This window comes from Siphateles boraxobius, unplaced genomic scaffold (genome assembly GCF_051911475.1).
Source record: "Siphateles boraxobius isolate OS27281-9 unplaced genomic scaffold, OSU_SipBor_1 204, whole genome shotgun sequence".
NCBI lineage: Eukaryota > Metazoa > Chordata > Actinopteri > Cypriniformes > Leuciscidae > Siphateles > Siphateles boraxobius.
This window is the reverse complement of record NW_027508816.1, coordinates 2295001-2313832: the sequence shown is the minus strand read 5'-3', so window position 1 is coordinate 2313832 and position 18832 is coordinate 2295001. Positions and strand designations below refer to the sequence as shown.

At 44.3% G+C, this 18832-nt stretch overlaps 1 protein-coding gene across 1 annotated transcript in view; it reads left to right on the top strand.

Annotated features, from left to right (window-relative positions):
* Positions 1 to 696: 696 nt before the first annotated feature.
* The window catches only part of efemp1 (EGF containing fibulin extracellular matrix protein 1), a 27798-nt gene continuing 9662 nt past the window's right edge, over positions 697 to 18832 (top strand). The window contains exons 1-9 of the mRNA XM_077237583.1: positions 697 to 891; positions 1237 to 1324; positions 2079 to 2124; positions 2262 to 2516; positions 4836 to 4955; positions 13137 to 13256; positions 14216 to 14335; positions 17209 to 17332; positions 17415 to 17607. Of these exons, the coding sequence (XP_077093698.1) occupies positions 1244 to 1324; positions 2079 to 2124; positions 2262 to 2516; positions 4836 to 4955; positions 13137 to 13256; positions 14216 to 14335; positions 17209 to 17332; positions 17415 to 17607 (1059 nt within the window). The 5' untranslated portion in view covers positions 697 to 891; positions 1237 to 1243. The remainder of the gene's footprint in view (positions 892 to 1236; positions 1325 to 2078; positions 2125 to 2261; positions 2517 to 4835; positions 4956 to 13136; positions 13257 to 14215; positions 14336 to 17208; positions 17333 to 17414; positions 17608 to 18832) is intronic.

Genomic DNA, 18832 nt, shown 5'->3' with positions numbered 1-18832 from the left:
TCAGTTTCTTGTTTTGTGGATTGTTGTCATGTGTTTTGACCCAACTTAAACTCTATTTACTGCATGAATCATTATATTCTAATATTGTGTACATGTAATAAATACATCATGAATGAATATATTAAAATATGCTTTTTAAACAGCTTTTGAATGTAGTAATATTGCAACATAAATGAGCTTGCGAGTTGCACATGCATTACAAAACCTCTTTACAGTTTTTTTTAAATACATAAAAAAATCAAATCCAATGCAAAGTCAGGGAAAATCAGTTCTTTAATTGCAAATTTAATCTGGAGAGGTGCTTGATCATAAAGTGATCAAGTGCATGGAATAGTTTACTCTTTGCATTGGATTTGATTTTTTCTTATGTAGCCTATTTTAAAAAAACTGAGGTTTTGTAATGCATGCGCAACTTGCAAGATGCATGAGAAGTCTTTCTTGATGTAATCATTCATATATCAACAGGATCATTTATGTTGCAATATTGCATTCAAAAGTTGTTAAAATGCAAATCCAATGCATAGTCAGGGAAATCAGTTCTTTAATTGCAAAGGTAATGAGGAGAGGTGCTTGACCATAAAGTGATGAATGCATGGAAACAATATGGACTCGAATGACATTACAAACTGACCTATTTAAAATCTGAGCACAATACCTGGCATCAGTGAGTTTATGAAACAGCCTGTGGAGGGAGACACATCCTTGAGCCCAGCAACAAACCCATCAAACCCATCGAACTCCCGCCGCGGGAAACAACCTGTTCCCCGTCCCACATTCCTCAGCGGCGGCGATGACGTCACGAACTCTTCCTTAAACATCCCTGACATTCCGGACCCGACATCAGACCCTCATCATCCTCTCCGGACTCCACTCAGACTCACAGCAGCTCAGGTGAGTGTTAACAACATGAAGTGTTATATGAGCTCCGAGAAAATCATTTCATTGAACAAACATTATGATTTATTAGAACATTATTTAATAAAAGTGTGTTAAACAGTGATGTCTTTGGGTTTTGGGTTTGAAGTGAATTCTTTAAACAGTCTCTTGTGCAGAAACAGATCATATCGTACAGTAAGTATGCGACTGATTGATATGCGCTGAACGCATTGTTTAGGTGTTTTAAATCAGTAACACTTTAAAGACACTTCTAGAGAAGTACGCGGCTGCAGCTGAGCCAATGAAAGCAGAATGAAATGTTCTCACAGGTGTTAAGTGTTATGTGTTTAACCCATGTAGAACCAGTATGATGTTGGGAATCTTCCTGATAATGACAGCTGTTGCCTGTGTTGTTTCTCAAGAGGCAGAAGAGCCTGTTTCATATACGGCAAGTGCATTATTAACATATCGCAAGTTTACAGTGTAGATGAAGTTTAGTCTTAAACAGAGTTAGGTGCTTCTGTAGCCTATCAGTGATTCACCTTCATTTCCCTCTGGTTTTAGGGATAAGTTACGGTTAGGGATAGGGATAGGGATAGGGAAAAGGTTAAGACTACATTTTCAGACAGGAATGTTGTTCCAGGATCAACAAAATATGTTGATTCAGGAACATGTCTTATTTTGCAAAATCACGTTACCATTAATTGCCTGATCATGTTTATTCAATCTAATTGCAATTATTTGAGATAACTGCAATAATTTTGCAGGTTAATTTCCAATGACATTTTGGCATCTAAATAAGGGGATTTTAAATGATCATGAAATGGCATCAGACGTCCACGCTGAAATAAACTGCTAAAACCACTCTAAGCTGGGCTGGTTTTAAGCTGTTCTCTCAGGCTGGTTTTATTAGAGGGGTTTGGACAGTTATCATTATTATAATTTACCTTCTAGGCTGGTCAATCTGGGAGACCAGCTAATACCAGCTTGACCAGGCTTGAAGACCAGCGTAAACCAGCCTAGACCGGTTTTAGCAGGGGTGGTAGGGCAGAAAAAAACACTTCCTTCATTCGAAATGATAGTGACAGGCCTATTTACATACAGCTAAATAACAGGTGTGATTGTCTTATTACAGCTCATATGTGTTAAACTGACTGGTAAAAGATTCTGACTGATAAAACAAATGTTATTGTTCACAACAGTGCACAGAAGGCTATGAATATGATCCCATTAAAGAGGCATGCAAAGGTAATAAAATAGTATTGTTGATATAATATTCTCTCTCTGGCCTTTTATGGCCAACTGTTGTGTTTGTGTCTGTTTCTGTCTTTGAGAATGTAAACCAAAGCCTACAGTAACAGCAGTTTCTCTCCGTGTCTGAACAGATATTGACGAGTGTGCCCTTGTTTCTGACGCCTGTAAAGGGGGCATGAAGTGCATAAACCACTATGGCGGATACCTCTGCCTCCCTCAGAACGCACAGATCTTCGTCAGTGATGGGGACGAATCCTCACAATCATCAAACCCTGTTCCCCAAAGCCCTGTTAACCCACTGACCCCACTGACCCGCTCAAACCCCAGAGCCGGAGACACTCGCTGTCCGCCTGGATACACACGCGACGAGCAGGACTTCTGTCAAGGTACGCCAGCAGTATTAGCCTCGTGTCTGAAAGACTCCCCAGTTTCTCGCTGACGATCGGTAATATTTGATACATTAAACTTTTACCAAACCCTGTCGGGAGTAGGGCACACAACATCACCTCCATTCAAAATGTTTACCAAACACTCTTCTTGTTCGGCCTTCAGTTTGGAAATGCCAGGAATATTCTCCACAACAGAGCGAATTGCGTCCTGTTTCTCCATATCCGCGGCCGTTTTCGATTTCCCCAATCTTAAACTCGGCGCTTAGCGTCTACGTCACGGTTCTCAGCCCGCCCTCTGTTCGTTGATTGGCCGGCTGTTTTCAGGCCGGAGGAAAACTGAGAGACATGTCGATGTCTCAGACTAAGTACAGAAACGAAATGAGATTGAGCGGAAGTAGGAAGTCTGACGTAGTCAGGCCAGTGTGTGGGGCGTTCAGATAGAAAACAACACTTGTCTGGTGAAAGTGGTCAGCCAAAGTGGTTTTGTGATTTCACTGGTTAAGATAGAGGCTCAGCTTGGTTTTGTTGGTTGTACTGGTCGACTAAGTGCGAGAGTATATTTACTAGCCTGTGAAGATATTTTTTCCAATTCACCTAATATTAACACTGGTAGTATTGGTAGTATTTTAATCCGTGGTAGAAATGTCGCAGATTGACTGGTTTCTGACTTTCATTGATCTTCTCTTGTTCCCCCAGAGAGGAGTGGAGAGAGAGAGAAGGTTCTGGAAAGTGATTTGTGTCTCGTTGTGTAGGAATAGAAAGAGCTCATGTGTTCAGTCACTGCTGGCGGTTGTGAGTGTACTCTTGTTTCGAGGAAGAATATAATTACAATCAGCTTAGCATCTATATGTGCATTAAATTACAGGACACATATATGTGAATTTTATTGCAAAGAAAACTGCTTTTGTGCATTCTTCCGGTGCGTGCATTCCTGTGTATCTGTGTATCTGTGTATCCGTGTATCCGTGTATCCGTGTATCCGTGTATCCGTGTATCCGTGTATCCGTGTATCCGTGCATCCGTGTATCCGTGCATCCTTGATATGTGGCTCTTTGGATCTGTGGATCCATGTATCCGTGTATCCATGTATCCATGTGTCCGTGTATCCGTGTATCCGTGTATCCGTGTATCCATGTGTCCGTGTATCCGTGTATCCGTGTATCCGTGTATCCATGTGTCCGTGTATCCGTGTATCCGTGTATCCGTGTATCCGTGGATCCGTGGATCCGTGAATCCGTGATCTGTGTATCCGTGTATCCGTGATCCGTGTGTCCGTGATCTGTGTATCTGTGATCTGTGTATCTGTGTATCTGTGATCTGTGGATCTGTGGATCCGTGTATCCGTGTATCCGTGTATCCATGTGTCCGTGTATCCGTGTATCCGTGTATCCGTGTATCCGTGTATCCGTGCATCCGTGCATCCGTGCATCCGTGCATCCGTGTATCCGTGTATCCGTGTATCCGTGATCCGTGTGTCCGTGATCTGTGTATCTGTGATCTGTGTATCTGTGTATCTGTGTATCTGTGATCTGTGTATCCGTGTATCCGTGATCCGTGTGTCCGTGATCTGTGTATCTGTGATCTGTGTATCTGTGTATCTGTGATCTGTGTATCCGTGTATCCGTGTATCCGTGCATCCGTGCATCCGTGCATCCGTGCATCCGTGCATCCGTGTATCCGTGTATCCGTGTATCCGTGATCCGTGTGTCCGTGATCTGTGTATCTGTGTATCCGTGTATTCGTGATCCGTGTGTCCGTGATCTGTGTATCTGTGTATCCGTGTATCCGTGTATCCGTGATCCGTGTGTCCGTGATCTGTGTATCTGTGATCTGTGTATCTGTGATCTGTGTATCTGTGATCTGTGTATCTGTGATCTGTGGATCTGTGTATCTGTGGATCCGTGGATCCGTGTATCCGTGCATCCGTGCATCCGTGCATCCGTGCATCCGTGCATCCGTGCATCCGTGCATCCGTGATCCGTGGATCTGTGGATCCGTGTATCCGTGTATCCGTGTATCCGTGTATCTGTGATCTGTGGATCTGTGGATCTGTGTATCTGTTGCGTGCGTGTGTGAAAGGTTCAGTCAATATATTTCTAATCAACCATCAACGTGAACTATCCGACTAGACATCAGACTCAGTTCAGACTGAGGTCCCCCCTCAAAATTCCCTCAAACCCCTGCAAATATTTCATCAGATTTGGTCTATATCAAACAATAATCAAAAACAAAAAGGAGATGTTACCATTATCACCCTGCAAATCTGTCAAGAATTCCATGGTTAAATGCGCACTGTTTGTGTAAACCTCTTTGCAGATAGAAACGAGTGTCTGCTGTCACACCTATGCATGCACATGTGTGTGAACACTGCTGGCTCTTACTACTGCGAGTGCAATGATGGATACCGGCTCGCCAGCAACAACCACAGCTGTGTAGGTGAGTTAAAGACCAGACCGTGTGTGTGTGTGCGTGTGTGTGTGTGTTAGGGCTGCACGATTATGACAAAAATCATAATTGTCGATTATTCCTTTGAAATTGTAATTACGATTATTAATTACAATTACAAAAACTTTTATTTTCTTTCTCTAGCATTCAGCCTCAAATGTCAAATATATAAAAAAATATTTAAAGAAACCAAATCAAAGTAAAAATATGCATTGTATTACAATGTCATGCTAAAGCTAAAATTAAAACAATGGGGGCGGGGGGTCCTTAAGATAAGCTGTAGAAGAAAAAAAAGACATCTTAAAGGTGCAGTGTGTGATTTTTAGCGGCATCTAGTGGTGAGGTTACGAATTGCAACCAACAAAAGTTACGTGGCCGACAGGAAGTGATGTCATCATCTGAGACAGCAGAGAGTAGCCAGTTCAGCAATGACGTTTCTTTACCAGAATAAATTAAGAAATTTTGTTTACTTAATTATTTAGTAAAACTATGTTATTGCGAATATTATTGTTGCTTGTTCATCATTGTGTCAGTGTTTTATTCACTGAACAAAGCTTGCTTCCTTGCACGAAGAGCAACATAGTAACGAAACGCGTTTGTCTGTTTAGGGCTATTACACAATGCACCTTTAAGCACAAAGAATAATGTAAATGCAGTGTTTTTTTTCTTCTAATTGCGCCTTTGAACGATTATAAATTGTGTAATCCGTAATTGTAATCGCGATTACAAATTCGATTATTTGTGCAGCCCTAGTGTGTGTGTGTGTGTGTGTGTGTGTGTGTGTGTGTGTTCCTGTTTTGCTTTTGCACTCTGGTGGACAAATCCTGTCCTTAACAACATACATTTCTAATCTACTGCTTGTCCCTCTGTTTATAAGAAATACTTTGATTGAGCCAATGGATTAAAATAGCATGGGATTAAAGGGGATTGTTGGAGTTAAGATGGCAGTCAGTGCTTTTAAGTGTTATATTTACTGTAGAATATTCAATATTGGGCAACATACAGGAAGCTTCCTATATTTTAAAGTAATAGATTAAATAATAGAAACAGTCGGTTACTCTTATGATCACTGTGTCAATATCATAAAGTGAAATAGATGTCCTTATGATAAATGGGCAAGAAGTCTCTCAGATTAGCATGCTTCAAAGTTCTGCCAAGAATTTGATTTAAGATCTTTACAAAGGAATTTAAAAGGTCTTGTGCAATTGACAGGAGCAAGAGGAGCTTCAAATTAAAGGTGAATCTGTTAGCACAACATATTTTAAAAGGAGAGAGAGAGCAGTTGGGATAAATCCCAAGGTTTCAAAGCTGTCATTTGCAAATCAACATTGTTCATTTGTTCTGAGAACAGTAAAGATGTTGAAACTTTAGAATGATGCCTAACTTGTGAATCAAAGCATGAAGATCTTTGCCAATAAAATATGTTCTTTAATCAACAACATGATAAGGAATTCCTTAGTGAGGAAAGGTTTCCTGCAAAAGCATTTGTACATGGAAACCATGCACTCTGAAGAACCAAACTGAGAACATACTGATAAGAATGGGTCTTAGGACCAGTACAAACACACCAAATGCTTCCAAGGTCCTGCAGGGAAAAATTTTGTTAAGCCTCATAATAGAAGAACAGAAGAATGTTTTTTTTTAATAATCAGTTCAAAAGATGCATGTGGTGACCAACTGTATCTAAAAAACGGGGAATCTTGATTTTGCTTCTAGACTCGGTGAAGAAATACACTAAAGAACCAACTTGAGAAAAAATGGCCATGTATATATGTGGACACCCCCTACTAATCAAAAAATGATTTCATTAATTTAATGCAGATTTATTTAGAAACGAAACTGCTGTGTGTTGCTCAGAGATATACAATGGTTCTGTTGTGGCTTTGTTTGAAAATATTTTCATTGGCAAAACGGAGCAAAACGAGACATTATTGTGTCTTAAATGTAGTTGTAATATTGTGTTTGTGGAGTGGAAGGAGTAGTAGAGACAATGATCTAGTTACAGGGTGTTTTATTAAAGAAAACCGTGGCAGAACCAGGGGAGGACACCACAGCAAAGCTGGAGGGATGGAGAACAATGGCACAGCCCGGTGGACCACAGCAGAGCAGGGATTTGGAAGACAGAGGTGAAGACCAGGGTAGAGATGGAGGACCAGAGGATCAACCAAGCCATGCTGCAGGATTGGAGAACCAAGGTGGAACCGGAAGATCGGAGGACCAAGGTGGATCTGGGGGATTCGGAAGAAAGAGGTGGAGCAGAGCAAAAGGGGTGAAGGTCCAGACATCCAAGGTGGAACCAGAAAATCAAAAGGTCACGGCGAGGCCGGAAGAATGAGGGACTGTTATATTTTTTTTTTTTATTATTTTTTTTTTTTTTTTATCATTTACGCCCGTGTTATGGAAATCATTATGAACAGCAGCTACGCTAATTATTTTCCCTTTTTGCTTTTCTGCTGTTATCTCGGGACGCGAGTCCCGAGAAAAACGGCGTTCGTCAGCTCCAGTTTGTATCCAGCCTTTCACAGAGACTTCAGATACGCCAATCACAAAGCCTGTGAAGAGACGACTCAACACCGGCGATATGGACCCTCTATGGTGGACGGCACTGATCCTCAACAACTCGTCTCAACACCGGCGTGATTACTTGGACTTCCAAAAGATGGAAATGGATAAATATTCTAAATGTTCCGATCCAATCTGACTTGTAATGCTGCCCGAATCATAAATCATGCACTGTTCCTTCGTTGGCCAGAGGAGAACTGGCCCTCCGACTGAGTCTGGTTTCTCCCAAGGTTTTTTTCTCCATTCTGTCACCTGATGGAGTTTTGGTTCCTTGCCACTGTTGCCTTGGCTTTTGGCTTGCTTAGTTGGGGACATTTAATATTCAATAATATTATTGATCTGCCTTGCTTAAGGTGGACGTTGACTCAATTTTCTTTTAGAAACAAACTCTGTTATATTATTTTCATGTTATCACTGTGAAGCTGCTTTGATACAATCTGTATTGTAAAAAGCGCTATATAAATAAAGGTGACTTGACTTGACTTGACTATATATAACTTAAAAAAGAGAGTGCTGATATTTAGTATTTATTTAAATTTCCAGTGGGATTTTTACCTTTATGAAAGTACATTTTTCGGAACCAAGAAGTCGTCAGTGCCGGATGGAACCAGTAAAGGATAAACAGCTTTAGGGGTGGGGATAACATGCCACAAATTTTAACTAAAATATTAAGACAGCAAAACAAGAACCAACAAAGGACAACTGAAACAAAGGGTTATATTATACACAGGCTAAGGATTAACTAAACTAGACACAGGTGAACATAATCAGCAGCTTAGGAAACAGATGAGCTGGTGCATGAGTGATGACGAGTGATTATCTGTGGAGGTGTGATGATAGCTGACTGATTGCAGGTGGGGACCAAAAGGGATGCTGGGAAGTGTAGTTCTAGTGACTGGTGTGGTGACTTAGGATTGTGACAGCACTCCTAAGTGTTGGAGCCATCACTGGAATCTGATCAGAAGCTGGAGCCATCACTGGACTGTGCTCAGGAGTTGGAGCCATCACTGACGCTGGTCAGGAGCTGGAGCCATCACTGGACTCTGGTCAGGAGCTGGAGCCATCACTGGACTCTGGTCTGGAGCCATCACTGGACTCTGGTCAGGAGCTGGAGCCATCACTGGACTCTGGTCAGGAGCTGGAGCCATCACTGGACTCTGGTCAGGAGCTGGAGCCATCACTGGACTCTGGTCAGGAGCTGGAGCCATCACTGGACTCTGGTCAGGAGCTGGAGCCATCACTGGAGTGTGCTCAGGGGCTGGAGCCATCACTGGAGTGTGCTCAGGGGCTGGAGCCATAACTGGACTGCTCAGGGGCTGGAGCCACCACTGGACTGTGCTCAGTGGCTGGAGCCATCACTGGACTCTGGTCAGGAGCTGGAGCCATAACTGGACTGTGCTCAGGGGCTGGAGCCATCACTGGACTGTGCTCTGGGGCTGGAGCCATCACTGGACTCTGGTCAGGAGCTGGAGCCATCACTGGACTCTGGTCAGGGGCTGGAGCCATCACTGGACTCTGGTCAGGAGCTGGAGCCATCACTGGACTCTGGTCAGGAGCTGGAGCCATAACTGGACTGTGCTCAGGGGCTGGAGCCACCACTGGACTGTGCTCAGGGGCTGGAGCCATCACTGGACTGTGCTCAGGGGCTGGAGCCATCACTGGACTGTGGTCAGGGGCTGGAGCCATCACTGGACTCTGGTCAGGGGCTGGAGCCATCACTGGACTCTGGTCAGGAGCTGGAGCCATCACTGGACTCTGGTCAGTGGATGGAGCCATCACTGGACTCTGGTCAGGAGCTGGAGCCATCACTGGACTGTGGTCAGGATTTGGAGCCATCACTAGACTCTGGTCAGGAGCTGGAGCCATCACTGGACTCTGGTCAGGAGCTGGAGCCATCACTGGACTCTGGTCAGGAGCTGGAGCCATCACTGGACTCTGGTCAGGAGCTGGAGCCATCACTGGACTCTGGTCAGGAGCCATCACTGGACTCTGGTCTGGAGCCATCACTGGACTCTGGTCAGGAGCTGGAGCCATCACTGGACTCTGGTCAGGAGCTGGAGCCATCACTGGACTCTGGTCAGGAGCTGGAGCCATCACTGGACTCTGGTCAGGAGCTGGAGCCATCACTGGACTCTGGTCAGGAGCTGGAGCCATCACTGGACTCTGGTCAGGAGCTGGAGCCATCACTGGACTCTGGTCAGGAGCTGGAGCCATCACTGGACTCTGGTCAGGAGCTGGAGCCATCACTGGAGTGTGCTCAGGGGCTGGAGCCATCACTGGAGTGTGCTCAGGGGCTGGAGCCACCACTGGACTGTGCTCAGGGGCTGGAGCCACCACTGGACTGTGCTCAGGGGCTGGAGCCATCACTGGACTCTGGTCAGGAGCTGGAGCCATAACTGGACTGTGCTCAGGGGCTGGAGCCATCACTGGAGTGGTCAGGGGCTGGAGCCACCGCTGGACTCTGGTCAGGAGCTGGAGCCATCGCTGGACTCTGGTCAGGAGCTGGAGCCATCGCTGGACTGTGCTCAGGGGCTGGAGCCATCGCTGGACTGTGCTCAGGGGCTGGAGCCATCGCTGGACTGTGCTCAGGGGCTGGAGCCATCGCTGGACTGTGCTCAGGGGCTGGAGCCATCGCTGGACTGTGCTCAGGGGCTGGAGCCATCGCTGGACTGTGCTCAGGGGCTGGAGCCATCGCTGGACTGTGCTCAGGGGCTGGAGCCATCGCTGGACTGTGCTCAGGGGCTGGAGCCATCGCTGGACTGTGCTCAGGGGCTGGAGCCATCGCTGGACTGTGCTCAGGGGCTGGAGCCATCGCTGGACTGTGCTCAGGGGCTGGAGCCATCGCTGGACTGTGCTCAGGGGCTGGAGCCATCGCTGGACTGTGCTCAGGGGCTGGAGCCATCGCTGGACTGTGCTCAGGGGCTGGAGCAATCGCTGGACTGTGCTCAGGGGCTGGAGCCATCGCTGGACTGTGCTCAGGGGCTGGAGCCATCGCTGGACTGTGCTCAGGGGCTGGAGCCATCGCTGGACTGTGCTCAGGGGCTGGAGCCATCGCTGGACTGTGCTCAGGGGCTGGAGCCATCGCTGGACTGTGCTCAGGGGCTGGAGCCATCGCTGGACTGTGCTCAGGGGCTGGAGCCATCGCTGGACTGTGCTCAGGGGCTGGAGCCATCGCTGGACTGTGCTCAGGGGCTGGAGCCATCGCTGGACTGTGCTCAGGGGCTGGAGCCATCGCTGGACTGTGCTCAGGGGCTGGAGCCATCGCTGGACTGTGCTCAGGGGCTGGAGCCATCGCTGGACTGTGCTCAGGGGCTGGAGCCATCGCTGGACTGTGCTCAGGGGCTGGAGCCATCGCTGGACTGTGCTCAGGGGCTGGAGCCATCGCTGGACTGTGCTCAGGGGCTGGAGCCATCGCTGGACTGTGCTCAGGGGCTGGAGCCATCGCTGGACTGTGCTCAGGGGCTGGAGCCATCGCTGGACTGTGCTCAGGGGCTGGAGCCATCGCTGGACTGTGCTCAGGGGCTGGAGCCATCGCTGGACTGTGCTCAGGGGCTGGAGCCATCGCTGGACTGTGCTCAGGGGCTGGAGCCATCGCTGGACTGTGCTCAGGGGCTGGAGCCATCGCTGGACTGTGGTCAGTGGCTGGAGCCATCACTGGACTGTGCTAAGGGGCAGGAGCCATCACTGGATTGTGCTCCGGGGCTGGAGCCATCACTGGATTGTGCTCCGGGGCTGGAGCCATCACTGGACTGTGCTCAGGGGCTGGAGCCATCACTGGACTCTAGTCAGGAACTGTAGCCATCACTGGACTGTGCTTAGGGGCTGGAGCCATCACTGGACTGTGGTCAGTGGCTGGAGCCATCACTGGACTGTGCTCAGGGGCTGGAGCCATCACTGGACTGTGCTAAGGGGCTGGAGCCATCACTGGACTGTGGTCAGGAGCTGGAGCCATCACTAGACTCTGGTCAGGAACTGTAGCCATCACTGGACTGTGCTCAGGGGCTGGAGCCATCACTGGACTGTGCTCAGGGGCTGGAGCGAACGTGTGTGCAGACCACACTTCTAAAATGGCCGTGGCCATGATGGTCAGCTTTGCATTCTCAGGAGCTGACACTGGGGTGGGAACGGGCTCTGGAATTTCGCTCACTGGAACAGACTGGAGAATGTCACAGACTGCAATGGATTTGGAAGTGGATTCTGGATGTAGGGACCTGAGAGGGGAAGATTTATTCAAGGCCTTTCAGACGGAAATAACTGCAGGCCACATTCGCTACCAGGTTGGCACTGTTCAATACCATCTTCTGTGCTCGAAGTTAAGACTGGAGACTCTGGCTTGGCGGCCATGACGGCTGGTGACACTTGTGCTTGCATGAGGAGTGAAGATGGCGAAGGACTTGGGAGGAGACTGGTGGTGTTTGGTAACTTGATGGACAAAACCTCTGATGGCTGGAGTGGACTGGAGGGAAAGCGACTGAACGGAACTGGCGTCTTCTTCAACCGTGAGAGATGAACCACCTAGCCACAACACATAATCAATGTAGCTCTTAAGGGAACAAGTGGTAGCTGACGCCGGTATCTGGTCATAAAGATGGTCATCTTATTGCTATTAACCGCTCCAAAACAGGATCTTCATGGTACCATCATTCCATGGAACAAAGTAGGAAAGTTCGGGAAATTCTCTTACCTAATCCTCAATTGGATGACCATCTTGAAAAATGGAGATGAGCAGATTCACTGGATCTCTAGAGGTAAGAGAAAGGCTCATAGTGCGGCTTTTGTTGTCGTTGTTTGATCTGGTCTTCTGTCATGTAACAGAAGAATGCAGACACAGGTAACGTCTGAACCGAGTTTTTTTTAATAACACACATGAAGTTAGCAGGTGAGTCTCTGGATAGCAGATTGTTTTAGTGATACTGGCCAGTGAGTGACAGGTCTTATCTGTTGCAGGTTGAGATGAGAAGTGACCGGATGACTGAATTCATGCAGACGAGGATACACAGAAGTCTGAATAAGACAAAGGACGGGACAGTTTGATGCAGAGGTAAGTAATCTGAAGGTAAGTAGTCTGGGGGAAGTTCAGTGTTGAACGATGAGACCAGACAACTGTGATGAGGTGTGTGACTGCTTATGTAGGGGGATCATGAGCCGTGATGACGAGTGATTATCTGTGGGGGTGTGATGATGGGTGACTGAGTGCAGGTGGGGACCAGACGGGATGCTGGGAAGTGTAGTTCAGTTGACTGGGCTGATGACTTAGGATTTGGACAATAGGCATATCCCATATCTTGATTTTCAGTGACATTCTAATAAGCTTCAGTGAAAGTGTGCACTATTAAGGCCTGTTTTTTTTTTTTTGGGGGGGGGGGGGGTAATTGAAAAAGTGATTGACATAATTGAAAATATCAGCTCACACATCATTAAAACAACAATTACAATATTATCCTAGACGATACATATCGCATACTCCTGCCTGATGCTTTGACTTGTTTTGGAAATGTTTTTACTGTGGGTGAGGAAATTCATGAACTAACTGGCTAAATAATGCCTGAAATATGTCTTCTTATTAACTGACATTAAAAATTTCAATATTGAATTTGGCTTGTGTTTCAGATGTGAATGAGTGTGATCTGACTCAGCCGTGCCAGCATCAGTGTTTCAACCTGCTGGGCTCGTACATCTGCCAATGTGATCGGGGTTATGAACTCGCCCCAGATTCTGTCTCTTGTGTGGGTAAGTGTTTATTCTGCAAGTTCCTGTGCTTGATTTAAATATGCTTGATCTGAGTACACTCCCTACTTTCTCGAAGGCATTAGTTTGAAGCAGTGAAACATGCTCAGTACTTGTATAGTGATGAGCTGCCAAAAGATTCTAAAGAAATTATTTCAGTTAGAGGGAAAGATAAGTGTACACCGTATTTTGTAAATCAGCAGTCCACAAGAGGGCGTTACAAATATTAGTTGACAAGTGCTGAATTAAACCAGACATTCAAACATTTTATATATTAATTAAAATATGCATCAATATTTAACAACAGAAAAAATACACTATTGTAATAAAATATAATGTGATCCATTGCACATATGAAATTAATCACAAATATACAAAGCAAATATGTAATATGCATGTTACAGTAGGTGGACAACCAGAATAATACTTTTACCACCCCCGTTCCGGTATGTATGTGCTAGTATGATGTTATGTGAAGATCGCATTCATAACTTGACATTCTGACTAGCACATAACATGCATATTACATATTTGCTTTGTATATTTGTGATTAATTTCATATGTTTGGGAGTGAGTTAACCTGCTTACAAAGTGCTTTAGTTTACCGATGTTCATTTACTCAACAAAACTTAAATGCATTTGTATGTGCATTTTTATCTAAAATTCACCAAATGTTCGATTCTCACATTTTAATTGGACAGCAGCACAAAATGTCATTCTTTATCATCAGCTAGATTGTTCTCAGCCTTGTTTTAGACAAAGATCATGATGCCTTTAGTCAAGTCACCTGTAGGCAATTTCCATATCAGCTGTAAGGCAGCTCTAAAACGACAATAGTGTGGTTATTCATCTCAGTTCGAGTTTTGTTCTAATCTGATGGTGTCAGTGCAGTCAGATCAGTAAATCACTTTCCGTACATGTGACTGTTGGTTGAGTTGTATGTTGTTCTGGTGTGTGTCCAGACATCGATGAGTGCGCGTTCTCCAGCTACATGTGCCAGTATGTGTGTATGAACAGCGCGGGTGGATATTCCTGCACCTGCCCAGACGGATATCAGCTGCAGAGAACAAGAATGTGTCAAGGTATCAGCCTCCTCCTTCATAAAATATAACGCTTGTCTTTGCCTCGCCTTTTTTCTCTCCATCCACACCCAGATATTTCACATCAGAGCAAGCAGGAATTCCCAAACACATCATGGAAACAATGCAGGGCTCAAATGTTGCTTCATCCCCTCTGTTATTTTTATTTCTTTAATCAATATGCATGAAACGAAAAGGCTGTTTATTTGTTTCTTAACAGAGGGAAAGATATTAGCTTAATGTTGTGTGTGTATCTTGCTACAGTCTTTGTCATGGTGCCCAACAATAGGTGTGCTCATGTAAATGGAATTTCCATTGGCAATATTACACTCTTTGAAAAAAAAAGGTTCAGTGGAGTTCTAAATAGAACTCCGCTTTAAATAACACTTTATGGCAAAAGAGTTCTATATAAGGATACATTTTTTTAAATGATTTCCTAATACTTTCAGGTTATTTCAATTTTTTGTAATTAAAACCAAAATTAATTCATTATAACTCAATCCACAAAACGATCTCATGATGGGAAACCCCAATAGGTTCTATATATGAAGTGCCTTTTAAGGTTCTAGAACCTTTTTTTCTAAGAGTGTACTTCTGTAATTTCACGTATTTCTCATAAAATACAAGACAGCAGTACAATCAAAGCAACATCTGTTCAACATTAAGATTACATTAATCAGGAAAAGCTAATTTAAAGAGATGAGTTTTAAGAAGGGATTTAAAAGTAATAAGACAATTGTGCAAATTTAAAAGTGAAAAGCAGAATCAATGTGTGAAGTAACTAGAGCATGTACAAGATGCAACTGGAATGGACAAAGACAACTGATGTTCGTATGTGGAAATATGCTGACCAAGTGACATTATTAACGTGCGTTTCAAATGACAAGCTACTATCAATGGTGACAGCCAAACTCTTAACCTTGGAAGACGGCGAAATTATCGAATTATCAATATTAAAGTGTAAATTGCAGGTTAACCACCACAACCAATTAATGTGTAAATTAAAGTGCTCAATATGTATATATTTAAACATTTCTGTCTTAAAATGCGTTAAAATAACATTTATTGGGGTTTCTTCAAAGGTAGCATGTTTTTTACCGTAACTGGGTGATGACGTCATAAGAGGGGGTAGTAACCCATAATCTGCTAGATTCCTACTGTTTGTGGCTTGACTATGGACAATTTTGAACGAGTCAAGCATGAGAGAGGGGAGGAAATTGCCAGAAATCATGGCCCTCAAAGAGTTATCAATGCTTGTGAGGAAAATGAGTGGAGGGTTGGCCAGGTGTCCTGATGAGTAGCTAGAGCTAGCCTAGGTTAACCTGGTGCTATACCGGATAACATTAGAGAACAAGCCAAATTCTTTTCAAAATCGTCATCATGTAGAATAGCAAGGAGGGACAACGACTGAAGACATTATTTACTTACATGGTGTTAGTAGTCCTAATCAGAGCTGTAGAGATGCACACACTGCACAGGCACAATAGCGCTTTTGCTGGCATCTGCAGACAGAACGCGATATTGCGTGTGCTAAATCGCAACTAATTAGCGATGCTCGTTGTCAGAAAGAAAAAAAGAGATCGATGGTCCTATCGCTGTGTTTGACAGGTGTTTGTGTGGGCTATGGCACCCAATGGAATCAGCAGTGGAGAGTATGTGCTGCCGTGAGGTGAACACGTTTGAGTTTAGTGGAGCAGCTCGACCCGCGACCGGCAAATCTGATGTGCCTCACGCAGCATCCTGGTTTTGACGCATGCTGCCTGAACCCATTTGTTTTGCGAATAGCTTACTCTCATTTCAGGCAGGATCACAGTCCTCTTGAAGCCAGCACACACAAGTATGTTTACAATGGAGTCATTTCATTCGTCAACACCATTTTTGCTAGCTGAGTTAGGTATCCAATATAACTGCTAGCCTACTTACCGTTAGATTAATGGTAACTCTAGGCTTGGAGTCCCTTTTATGACGTCACGCCCAGCCTATTGGAAGGGAGAGGGAGTGCTTAAAACCACTGTAAAAAGTACCAACTTTTCATATTATATTCAGCATTTTGGTTTAAAAAAACATACAAAACAATGGTGGGTGGTTCTTATCTTTATGTTTTATAAGCACATTTTATTATCTTTGAGAAAAATGTAACCTGCAATTTACACTTTAAGTGAAAAGCTGTCCAAATTGGATTTAGTGCCAACAAGAAGAACCTTAGTTTTATCAATATTTCGCTTGAGAAAATTTCGAAAGCACCAGGATTTGATCTCATCTAAACAGTCCAAGAGGGAAGAAGAAAGAAGAGTAGAATTGGGTTTGAAGGACAAGTATAGCTGAGTGTCAGCCACATAGCAGTGGAAATTAATACCAAATTTCCCAAAAATTTGACCAAGAGGTAATGGGTAATAAATAAAAGTGGGCCCAAGATGGAGCCTTGAGGAACACCAGTGGTAACAGATGAGGAATATAATCTGAAGTTTTTAAGTTGGACAAATTAAGTGCAACTGGAGAAATAGGATCTAAACCAAGTGAGAGGAACCCCAGTAATACCAATAGAGATTAATTTATTAAAAAGAACTTGATATGAATTGGTATTAAAGGCAGCACTTAGACAAATAGACAAGTATAGTTTAGAGTCCAGAATCACCCGCCATCAACAGATCAATGGTAACTTTTACCATGGCAGTCTCTGTTCTATGCAATTGACAAAAAACAGACTCAAATAGTTCAAACAGATTGTTTTTTAAAAGGTCAGCATGGACCTGAGCTGCAAAAAAATTTCCAACATTTTTTTTTCTTTGGAAGTTGTAAGATCTGCATTCTCATATATTACAGTATATATACTGTATGACATATTACTAATCACAATCTTTTCTTCGGTATGGAAGACATCAATGAGTGTGAAACGGGTCATGAGTGTAGGGAAGATGAGATGTGCTGGAACTATTACGGAGGTCATCGCTGTTACCCTCAAAACCCGTGTCAGGAGCCATACGTGCAGACAGCCGAAAAGTAAGTCAGGACACTTTAAAGTTTTGATTTAACTAATGTAAGCATGGGGAAAAAAGAATAATCTTCTTGCTTTGATTCCTAGCCGGTGTTCGTGTCAGTCCGCGGGTGCGTGTCGAGGCCTGCCACAGTCTATAGTTTACAAATACATGAGCATTCATTCAGAGCGCAGCGTACCAGCAGATATCTTTCAGATTCAAGCCACAAACATCTTCTCCAGCGCTCACTATACCTTCAGAATTAAAGCTGGTAATGATGGAGGACAGTTCTTCCTTAGGGTGAGTAACCAACACTTAAAACTGTCCTAAGTACAGCACCTATAGCCATTTCATTAGAATTTCATTTGAGAAACATATTCTTGGTTTTAAACATGTTTAACATGTTTCAGTTTTGTTTTTTTGAAAATATTACCAATGCCAACTGCATACATTTTGGCACAGGTGTGTATTTTTATTGGAATTTTACTATTTCGTACGGAGCCCCCCTAGTCCCACTTTGTAAAAAAAAAAAATATATATATATATATATAACTATCTCGTGGCTTCAAGATACTATCTCGTGGCCTCAAGATAGCAACTTGTGGCCTCAAGATATACTAACTCGTGGCCTCAAGATAGTAACTCGTGGCCTCAAGATATACTAACTCGTGGCCTCAAGATAGTAACTCGTGGCCTCAAGATAGTAACTCGTGGCCTCAAGATAGTAACTCGTGGCTTCAAGATAGTAACTCGTGGCCTCAAGATACTAACTCGTGGCCTCAAGATATACTAACTCGTGGCCTCAAGATATACTAACTCGTGGCCTCAAGATATACTAACTCGTGGCCTCGAGATATACTAACTCGTGGCCTCAAGATATACTAACTCGTGGCCTCAAGATAGTAACTCGTGGCCTCAAGATAGTAACTCGTGGCTTCAAGATACTAACTCGTGGCCTCAAGATATACTAACTCGTGGCCTCAAGATATACTAACTCGTGGCCTCGAGATATACTAACTCGTGGCCTCAAGATATACTAACTCGTGGCCTCAAGATAGTAACTCGTGGCCTCAAGATAGTAACTCGTGGCCTCAAGATATACTAACTCGTGGCCTCAAGATATACTAACTCGTGGCTTCAAGATATACTAACTCGTGGCTTCAAGATACTAACTCGTGGCCTCAAGATATACTAACTCGTGGCCTCAAGATATACTAACTCGTGGCCTCGAGATATACTAACTCGTGGCCTCGAGATATACTAACTCGTGGCCTCGAGATATACTAACTCGTGGCCTCGAGATATACTAACTCGTGGCCTCAAGATAGTAACTCCTGGCCTCAAGATAGTAACTCGTGGCTTCAAGATAGTAACTCGTGGCCTCAAGATACTAACTCGTGGCCTCAAGATAGTAACTCATGGCCTCAAGATAGTAACTCGTGGCCTCAAGATACTAACTCGTGGCCTCGAGATATACTAACTCGTGGCCTCGAGATATACTATCTCGTGGCCTCGAGATATACTA